The 11232-nt window shown below is 37.3% G+C and overlaps 1 protein-coding gene across 2 annotated transcripts in view; it reads left to right on the forward strand.

The window, feature by feature from the left end:
• The window catches only part of LOC122560147 (protein-tyrosine kinase 6-like), a 33133-nt gene extending 22603 nt beyond the window's left edge, over positions 1–10530 (forward strand). Inside the window, exons 5-9 of one of the 2 annotated variants that reach the window (XM_043710456.2) lie at positions 11–169; positions 2854–3035; positions 5540–5693; positions 5795–5971; positions 9619–10530. In XM_043710456.2, coding sequence (XP_043566391.2) covers positions 11–169; positions 2854–3035; positions 5540–5693; positions 5795–5971; positions 9619–9629 — 683 coding nt within the window. In that variant the 3' untranslated portion in view covers positions 9630–10530. The remainder of the gene's footprint in view (positions 1–10; positions 170–2853; positions 3036–5539; positions 5694–5794; positions 5972–9618) is intronic. The other variant, XM_087994863.1, reaches the window with a different exon arrangement.
• Positions 10531–11232: the final 702 nt, after the last annotated feature.

Raw genomic sequence — 11232 nt, forward strand, 5'->3', positions numbered from 1 at the left:
TTTCCTCCAGATGTAATGAATCAGAAAGACTTCCAGGCAGAGACGCAGGTTATGAAGAGGTTGCATCATCCATATATAATGTCTCTTTATGCAGTATGCACAACAACAGATCCTTATTACATTGTAACTGAGCTAATGAAAAATGGCAGTTTGCTAAACTATTTACGAAGTTGAGTAGACATCTTTGATATTATTACCTGTTCGGTATTTTGGATTTATTTTGAGTGTGCTGTTGAATGTTGAGCAATGAGAGTCCTTCTTCAAATTCAGCCATCGAGGTTGGAGCTGCAAATGAAATTGTGCTCTGGGAATTTTGAATTACAATTACAATCATGGTGCAGCTTTTTCATTTTTATGTTGGGATATTAAAATATTCTCTTGTCATTGGTCATTCTTTTGTTGAAGACCTTTTTTGATTTGATATTGATACCTCCAAAAGGGCTGAAGCAAACCAGACAACATTGTCATCAAGGAGAATGACACAAACTACTTGAAAGATGGCAACATACAACTTTCAAGATAACAATAAACACTTTTGCTGAAATGACCACTGCAGAAGTATAAAAGCACTATCACTAACGTAAAGAATGCTGTTAAAGGATACTATTATCAGGAGAACAAAGTTCTCAGAAAGCACCTTATTTACAAAGATCAACCCGTGAAATTTCAGATTATAGCTACAGCTTGGAAAATTAGGGATTTTTTTCACGTCTGACATGGTCTTTAAAATTCTGACAGCTTACAAGAAGATAAATTGTGGAAGGTTGTTTGTGTTGCTCATTACTTCATTACAAGAGACCATATTGAAGATTATTACTCAAAGGACAAAAAGGGAAGGCTTTAATTTTTGTAGTTCTGTGAGCCCTGAAGCAGTTTATACTATCTCTTGCCAACCAGAAAAGTGACATTGGGTAGAATTTCTGCCTCCTTAGTGCTGCAAGTATAATGCCGAGAAAGGTAGCAAAATTGAGTGCGAATAACAAAATCAAATTCTTGATGGTTGATAAAATTAATCTGATTTACCCCTCAGAGCTTAAATAACAAGTTCAGAATCTATCCCAAGAGTATTGACTACCTTTTTGTTCCCATCAAATGCACCCGACTTTGGTCTTGCTTCCAATATTCCTCTCCTCCACTGAGAAACATGATGGCTCAAAAGCTTGATGTATTGGTTAGAATGGTTACCTGATATCTGAAACCTGTTGAATTCTTGTCCCAGTCATCATTCAACTGCTTCATCAGGTAACCCTGCATGTTCCTGTGTGGTGACAATCCTTCTTAATCTTTCAACCACACAAACTGGCATCAGCAAACAGTTATCCTCGTTGAATCATCTTGACTGTTCTTGAAGCAAGTCAGACACCTTCAACACTTCACATTGGAGCTAATGGACACCTATGATTTGCATGCTTCTGCCATGTCACTTAGTATGCAGGGGCAAATATGCTTCTCCTGCACCAAAATAGGATGCCTTTGAGCTGATATAGATACATGCATCTTATGGCTCTTAGCTTGATTTCTGAGTGCTTGGAGGCTGTCAACTTCTGTCCACTTAACATTGCATGCTAACTTCAATACTATCTTACGGGCTGCCAACCTCTGTGTGAGTCACATTGCTTTCTTAGTGCACAGGTCTTTAGTCCTTACAGGTTGCCAGCTACAGTGCTTTTTCGTGTAGACAGAGGAGAGGAAAATGGGAAAATTCAGCACTCTGTAACAGAAGCAAAATGGGACACACTCTGAAAATCTGAAATAAAAACAAAAATTGTTGGAAACTTTCAGATTAGCATCTGTGGGTAGAGGAGTAGAGTTATTTTTTAGGTCTGATGAATGATCATTAATCTAAAACATTAACTTTGCTTTTCTATGTCCACAGATGCTATCTGACCTTCTAGCATTTTCTGTTTTTAACTTCAAAATTTGACTAAATGCTTTTGAGTGTCCACAAACCGTCTTATAGCAAAACAGCCACAAGGCTGCCTAATATAATTTGAAAGTGTGCCTGCAAAATCAAATAATTCATCTCCAGGTTCACCCCTAAACATTGTGCATTAAAATCTTAAAATTATTTCTCAACCTGTCTTTGAAATATTTTCACTTGCAGCATCATGTCTGCAGCTAATTTACTTCCAATTCCTATAAGGGCATTAGTAAGTATTTCAAACAGCAAGAATGCCTTTGGCCACCCAGCTAATCTTCTTGTTATCTACCTTTGATCCAATTTTGACTTTGATTGTTGGAACTCTTGAACTTTGCTTTTGTTAGATCTCCTCTGAGGGGTCATAATGTACTCCTTCCTTAACTCCGATACTTACTGAAAGTAATTCAGTCTCACTAAAACAACTTATACTCACAGTACTAATTGGGTAACTCATTCAAAGAGCCTGTATAGGCACAATCACTTGAATGACTTCTTTCTGTGCTGATATCATTCCATATTTATAAATTTAATTGCCATTTGTAGCTTTGATTTTACACAGTTGAGAAAGGTCAAATGGATGAAAGTTCTCTTGGGAGACTCTCAACTGATATATTTAATTTTGAATTATTTTAATTCCAAAGCCAACCAGTCTCTAAAATTTGGTAAATTATAACAGTGTCTGCTTTAATTACATTTTTCAATATTATGTATAAATGCTTAATGTGTGCAGAAATGTAGTACAAGGTCATTATTGTCACACACATCCATGAAATAATAAGAGATATGTTGCTTGAATAAGTAGCATATTCAGATGTAAACTTTACTGATGGAGAGAATTATACAAAATGTGAATCAATAAAGTTATATTTTTTGTCAAACTCAATTTTTATTTTCTCTTCAACCTTATTGCTGTTCATTTTAATGAACATTAGGCAAAGAAGGATCATATTTAAATATGGACCAACTACTTGACATGACTGTCCAAGTAGCAGAGGGAATGTCATATTTGGAATCCCAAAACTATATCCATCGAGATTTGGCTGCAAGGAATGTACTTGTTGGAGAAAACTGCATTTGCAAAATTGCTGACTTTGGATTAGCCCGTTTGGTAAAGGTAATACTATTTTCCTTTCGGATCTTTTGTGCATAATGCTAAATTTAATCATGTTAGAAAAAGGATATCTGACTTGTTGATCTCCTCTAGAGTTTAGACTATAATGAGCATGAGTAGACCATTAAAACAGAAATGGCTATAAAACTAATTACATTCAATTCAAAAGCATGCAACAGAGTTGATCTTTGATCTGTTTCACATCGTGAATTCTTAGTACCTTCTGGAATTTTCTGCTTCATCACAAGATGCTTAAGGATCAGCAAGATCAGTAATACCCTGCATCATACTATGTTCACCTAAATTTGTTTCTTAAGTGATTTCAAAGCTTAGGACCAGAAATTGATTCTAAGAATTATTCATTTTCATATGATAAATATCTACCTAATATTGGTATTAAAATTATCTTTTAAGATTTGTGAATGCTTGTCCCTTTGCATCATTCATGAAGATAATTTAAAGAAATATGACATTCCCTTAAATATTTAACATGCTTTCATAAAACCATCTTTCTTAATCCTCGCTTCTAAGGATTGAAAGCCAAAGTTTCTGCAGCCTTTGAAGTGTGAGATCCCCAGATATTATTACCTTGATTCTTCTGAGCACTTGTATAGCCCATTGCTTCTTTGCAGTCAGAACTGGACACAGTACCTGATGTGTCATTTGATCAGTGAATTGTAAAGTTTGATTCCATATAACACTTGTCCTGCTTGGACATGTTGATCATTGTTTCTATTAAGTCTCCTTGTTGACCAGTTCAAGTTAATAATCTGTCATTTGTATATTTCCATTAATAGCACACTCGTATCACCAATATTTTTCATGTACAATACTTCACAGTTTTCATCTTAAATTTTCATTTGTCAGTGTTCTGCTCGCTCAAATATTTTGTTGAAGTCATTCTATAAATATTTGGCTGTCTCTTTCAATTTCAGTACCCTTCCCAGCTTTGTGCAGCTTTTATCAACTTCCATTGAATTTTTAGATCCAAGTTATCAATGTAAATAAACATTAAGTAGTAACTGTATGCATCTTTATAAAGTTCATTTGGATGTCAGCTTTGTGGCATTTACCATGTTCTTGCATCCCATTTATACCAGGGACATGAATTTTGTCTTGGTTCTCCTATTTTGAAAGAGACAAAATTCATAATATTTTAGCTATCATTAAATATTTTATGCACTTCCTCAGTCTCAAGTCCAATTGATATGTTACTGATGATAGACTTTTTCTATTGTGGTACTAAAATAACAGGTTCTGAATCTGCGTTCATGGTTATAAGTTCAGTGTCTCTGCTCCTCTGTTAACACTGTGTGTGCCTGTGTGTGTGTGTGTGTGTGTGTCCGTCCATCCGTCCTTCCTTATGTGTCTTTTTGCTAGATTTGTAGAGATGCTTCTTGCTCTTTATTTCATTGTTCTTTGATAGTTGATGTAAGTGACATTTGTTCAGTCAAGGCTCTCTGTCTTTGTACATGTAACCATCCTTGTACTTGGCACTTATTGAAAAGTTGGTAGAAGTTGTTAACAAAATGGGAACAGCTTGGGAGCAGCGAGCTTCTTTGGATCAGAAAACAGACTCAACTGGAAGCTGTTGAATGCTACTGCCATCTAACAACTCCATATAATTATCAATTCAGAAATATCCGTGTCAATCAATCGTTCATTATTCATATAACTGGTTTAGAAACTAAATAGTCAGAAAATAAACTTTATAAGTGTCTTCAAAAGTGATTGATTGGCTATAAAGTGTTATGGTATATATTGAGAATGCATATTTGTTTGTTAACTTATTCTTTCTTTCACATTTCATTTTTTTTCTGGAGATCATGAACTTATATTATAAAACTAGAATTTGACATTGTTAGACTTTTTTGCACAGATTCAACAATTAGGCAAGTTTTAATTACTCATAATGTAGAAAAGTGGAATTGCAAATAACCTTACTTCCTTGATGTACACAACATGCACTGGCTACTAATGTTACAGATAATTAGATGCTAACTTTACTGTAAACAGCCATAAAATGATGGTAAAACATTAACAGAGGCAGAAAATACTTCAAAGCAAATTTTTTTGAATTGTTGTAATAGAAACTTTGGAGTGTGTTATTGATGACTTACTTGCTAATTTGAGCCAAAGAGCAGTGTTTCAGATGGGAAATCAGATCAGCAACTAAACATGGAAAATACAAGTTTTCAAAATTGTTTACTGGAATTTATTTCACTTAACAGACACTGAAATATTAACATTTAGAGTGTGATACTATATATTTGTTACAAGATTCCATGTCCCTTGAGCAATGTTTGCACTTAAATGATGCAACATCCATGTGTGAGAAGTTTTATATCACTGATTTAATGTTTAAATTATACTGCTTGGCATCAATGGAATCCAATTATAATAAAGTTATGTACTTTCAGTGGCTAGAATTCAATTATGGATTAGAGCTAGGCTGAATGGTCTGTTCTTGTTCATATGTAACATTCTACTGTTTTATTTAAATCTAGGAGGATGTATATGTGTCTCAATCAACTACAATTCCATATAAATGGACCGCCCCTGAAGCTGTAGAATTTGGTCATTTCTCTGTGAAATCTGATGTGTGGTCCTTTGGTGTTCTTCTTTATGAAACAGTCACTCGTGGTAAAACACCTTACCCAGGTAGGCTTTCAGTTTTGTTGTACAAAATCTGCACATCTGAAAATTATTAGGAAAATATACTTTTAATTTTAATCTATTTAATAATAATCACTTTGCTGCAGGTATGAACAACCAAGAAGTAGTGAGCATGGTTTCTAAAGATTACCGAATGCCTTGTCCTGAGGAATGTCCAAGAAAATTGTATGAAATAATGCTTCAGTGCTGGAACAGAAAAGCACAAAATCGCCCGTCATTCAAGGCATTAGTACAAATGTTGGTGTCCTTCAACAATTATGAAGGTAATATTTATTTTTCCACCAACATTAAACATTTCTGTTGAAATTAGAAATAAGAATATTCTTTAAAATATCATATTGTTGAATGACTGCCTTTGGATTGCCCATGAACTTTAAGTATTCTTAATTCCTAGCCCAAAATTAAGCTAATAAACTAATAAACTAATCCAGGGACAATAAACTGATGGGTTAAATTTTTATGGCATCACTGTCATTTTAGAAAATAACTGCTGTAATATTTTGTTGCTCTTATCAAAATTCACATGGTTCATATTTATAAAGCTATAGAAAATAAAACGATCTTTATTAAATCATTGTTACTAAGTAGTCACTGTGACATTTGGGAGAAATTAAAGAAGTTTGCTTCTTGAAGGAATTGTCTTATCAAAACATTTATGGAGAGGCACACTTTCCTCTTTGAGTAAAGTTAAACAAAACACATCATAAATGATCATTAGTTATAATTAAAATTTAATCAACTGGTATATAATATTCTTAAATTCCATAGTACAACTGAAGTACTAAATTTGGTTGCTTTTGATCAACTTTTGCATAAAGCTTTTTATTTTCATAAGGTAGAGACTGAAAATGTTAAGTATTCCAACCATAACAAAACACTTTATTTGTTTGCATCAAAGGCAACAGGCTACTCCTGATTCTAGCACCAGCCATAATTTTCATACTTCCACTGAGGTGGTTTTCCCAATGTAACTGGGAATAGCACTACGTAACTGCTTTTGAAATGGGTCTAAAATTTTGAAATTGGCTGGAATTAAGGGAGTGGGCATGGAGACAATTATAGCCTGTATCTTACCAACTTGGCATCAGCAAAGAAACCAGTAGAATGACCAGCCCCAGTGTGCTACTTTGCTGTTTCACCACAATGTACAGAATATGTCTATGTTGGTAAACATATTTACATGAGTGTAAGTCAATGTTCATACAGGAGTTTATGTGTAATTGTGTGCATTCCAAATGTGTTAACACAATTGTGTGTCCTCAATCTGACACATTTTCCTCCTTTGAGCATCTCACCTTCTTTTATCTCTCTTACTGCTCATTTAAAAGACTCATTCTCTCCGAACTACCCAAACCCCAAAATATTTTTTCACCAAACTACTTTCACTGTTTTCTTGCCTCAGCCTCTGAACCAAATGACTGCTCATCCTCACTAATTTCAACCCCCATCTCAATTCATTATCCTGTCTCTCTCCCTACACAGGAGACTAACATCTTGGTTGCTTGACTATATGTCCTTGAAACTGCTAATTGTACAGCTCTCCTCCTGACTCCCAGGTTAGCTGGTGTTGTTAATGGTTCTCTCTAGCCATAGTACTGTCCTACAGTTCCGTCAAATCTGCTTTCGTCACTCCACTCTCCATGAGTCATATTTTGACACCTGCATTCTTATAAATTACTACCCATCAACAACTTTCCTATTCAAAGTCCTTGAATTTGTTGTCAGCCCTCAAATCCATGCTCATCTTTTGCAGAGCTTTATGTTTGGGAACGTACAATGAGGTTTCTTCACTGTCACTGTACCTAAACAGCTCTCAGCTATGTGACTGTGACAGTTCTAAACCGTCCATCCCTGCTCATCCTCCTCGACTTGTTTTCAGCCTTTGTCACAGTCAGACACACCACGTTCCTCCAATACCGCTCCACTTTTGTCCAGCTGTGTGAAACAGTATTCACATGGCTCCATTCTTCTTTATTCAGTCATAGCCAAAGAATTGCATGCAGTACTTTCTCCTCCTGCTCCGACACATTGCATCATGTCTCTTAAGGATCTGTAAGTAAGAACAAGGACTGCAGATGCTGGAAACCAGTGTCTAGATTAGAATGGTGCTGGAAAAGCACAGCAGGTTAGGCAGCTCCGAGGAGCAGGAAACTCGATGCTTTGGGCAAAAGCCCTTCATCAGGAATAGAGGCACCCTGCCTCTTAAGGATCTGTCTCAGGCCTCTGCTATTTCTCATCAACATCCTGTCCCAAAGTAACACTATCACAAAGCACATTATTAGTTTTTGCATACATGCTGTCAACACCCCAACGCACCATATTCTCTTTCAACACCACCAGTGTTTGACAATCTGTACTAGATGAGCAGAAATTTGTTCCAACTAAGCCATGGGAGGTGAAAGCAGTTATCTTCAGTCCCTGTGACAAAGTGATTCCCTAACTGCCTTCTTCATTCCCCTCCTTAACAACTGCCTCTGAGAATGCACACAACTATGGTATTATATTTAACTTGACATGAGTTTTCAAATACAGATTTGCACCATCACCATTTGCACCACTTCACCAATATTACTCAACTCCATCACTGCCTCATACAATGTGCCGTACAATCCTTACAGTGCAGAAATAGGCCATGCAGCCCATTGAGTCTCACCGACCCTCTGAAGAGCACTCCCCAGAACCAGATCCTCACTATACCCGCTGACCCCACATTTTACCGTGGCAAATCCACCTAGCTGGCAAACCGCTGGACACTATGGGCGATTCATCATGACCAATCCACCCAACCTGCACACCTTTGGACTGTGGGAGGAAATTGGAGCATCCAGGGGAACCTACGCAGATACAGAGAGAATGTGCAATATCAACACAGCCACACAAAGCTGGAATGAAACCCAGATCCCTGGCGCTGTGAGGCAGTAATGCTAACCACTGAGCCACTGTGCAGCCCATGGTGAAACCCCACACTTGTGCCTTTATTACCAACAAACAATCACTATTCTAATCATCTCTATGCTAAATTGCATCAGGTCCAGTTTTCTCTCGCTGACTCACATTGACTCTCACACTGAGCAACTCATCAATTTTAAAAATTTCATCCCGATTTTCAAATACATGCATGCCATTGCCCTTTCTTATCTCCATTATCTCCTCTAGTCCTACACACTTCCAAAATATCTGCATGCCTCCAATTCTGGCCCCTTTGATCTTCTGTGGCATCACTGGCTGCAGCACTGCTGTATGTGCCACCAGCTGCCTCAGCTGTAAACTCTGTAATTTACTGCCTAAACACTTCCACCTCTCTGCCTCTCCTGTTTTAAAATGCTGTTTGAAATGCACCTGCTTTTATCAAGCTTTAGATCATCTACCCTACTAAATCCTTAGGTGATTCCATTTCAAATTTTATTTGGCAAAATTGCTATGCAGTGCCTTGGGTTATTTTGCTCTGTTAAAGGTGCTATATAAAACGGTTATAAAATATACTTTTGTTATCACAAATAATTTTGCAATGCTACAGACAACAAATTCCGAATGCACTACAATCAGGGATCTACATAAGAGTGGGAGCAATGTCCTAACCATCTGGTTCACAAGTAATGTTAAATACTGTGATGTCATTCTTAGTTCACCAATGGCTTTACTCGTGTGTTATTCAGAGTAGTTTTGCATTTTTCAAAAATCTCTCATGTTAAAATGTTCTATCTATTCAAATTGCATAACGTTTCATCAAAATCTTAGAATATAAACACCATGTCAAATCGTCAGCTTGGTCCAAAAGTATTTACAAAAAACGTTATGCATACATTGTTCTCTTAAAATATGTTGGTACCTTAAATGTTCTATCCAACAGCATTAATTTTATCTATATTTAAAACAAGATCAAATGTTATTTTTCTGTCTCTTTCCACAGATGCTGTTTGAACTGCTGAACATTTAGAGTATTTTCTGCCTGTATCTCAGATTTCCACTGGCAACAATATTCTACTTTTATTTTATTTTAATTTATACTTTTTTTTGTCCTCAAAACAAGTCAAGTGTGATATTCCAGTTATTGGATAAACAATTCTAATTCACATAGAAGCTGTTTCTAATACACGACAACTTCTTCAATCTGGAGAGCATGTGACCAAGGCATTTCTGAATTTTGGAATTTTCTGGATTGTAGAATAAATTAGAATGTCGAACAACAAGTGTGTGAACTGGATTCAAGTCTGAACCCAAAACATAAAACATACTAAAACTATGTTAAGACATAACGGTGCATGGTTTCAGATCCATATTTTGAACATATGGGCCGATGCTGCAACACACATAGATGTGGAATAATGTTGAGCATCATCAGCAGTTAAGCAACACATTCCATTATGAACATCATTTAAAGTTTGTAAATCACAATGTATTAATATATTTGAAAGCATTTAAATTTTACCTTAAGTTTTACCTAATGAATACACACAGAATAATCAATCCCCGTCTGCCAATTTTGATGTCAGTGCCTGTAAAACAGAGTCACCAGAATAGGATAATTGGCAATGCAGCAGGTGGAAGGGACAGTAGAAACACAGCCAGATTTGAAGCTGCCACTCAGCTACATGACCTACCACAGAAAGGAAGCAGGCCATTCAGCCCATCAAGACAACACTGACCCTCTGAAGAGCATCCCAGACCCACCCCCTTCCACAAACCTGCATTTCCCCATGGCTAATCCACCTAGCCTGCATAGTAGAGGCAATTTAGTCTGGCCAATACCCCTAACCTGCATATCTTTGTGGGCGGCACGGTGGCACAGTGGTTAGCACTGCTGCCTCGCAGCGCCAGAGACCCGGGTTCAATTCCCGCCTCAGGCGACTGACTGTGTGGAGTTTGCACGTTCTCCCCGTGTCTGCGTGGGTTTCCTCCGGGGGCTCCGGTTTCCTCCCACAGTCCAAAGATGTGCAAGTCAGGTGAATTGGCCATGCTAAATTGCCCGTAGTGTTAGGTAAAGGGGTAAATGTGGGGGTATGGGTGGGTTACGCTTCGGCGGGTCGGTGTGGACTTGTTGGGCCGAAGGGCCTGTTTCCACACTGTAAGTAATCTAATCTAATCTAATCTAATCTAATCTTTGGACTGTGGGAGGAAATTGGAGCACCCAGACTAAATCCACACATATACAGTCACCCAAGGATGGAATCAAACGCAGGTACCTGGTGCTGTGAGGCAGCAGTGCTAACTAAAATGCCACTCTGTCAGTTCTTTCCACACTCCAGACTCACCAGTAAATCAGAGACTGAGATACATTTACCTCCTGCCTCCTCACAAACATCCCAGGCCCACTAGACACTTGCTGCTTGAAGTATTTTGATTTAATATTTGATTTGATTTATTGTAGTCATATGTGCCTAAGTACAGTGAAGAGCTTTGTTTGTGAGCAGTACAGGCAGATCATAGTAAGGAAGGACATACAGACTGACCTGAACTTAAAGAGCATTTTGGGCTCATTGTCCGCACATTGCTGTTTGACAGCATTAACCCAGTGGGTCATGGG

This window comes from Chiloscyllium plagiosum, unplaced genomic scaffold (genome assembly GCF_037043375.1).
Source record: "Chiloscyllium plagiosum isolate Xiang-an unplaced genomic scaffold, Cpla_swu_hap1 HiC_scaffold_15, whole genome shotgun sequence".
Classification (NCBI taxonomy): Eukaryota; Metazoa; Chordata; class Chondrichthyes; order Orectolobiformes; family Hemiscylliidae; genus Chiloscyllium; species Chiloscyllium plagiosum.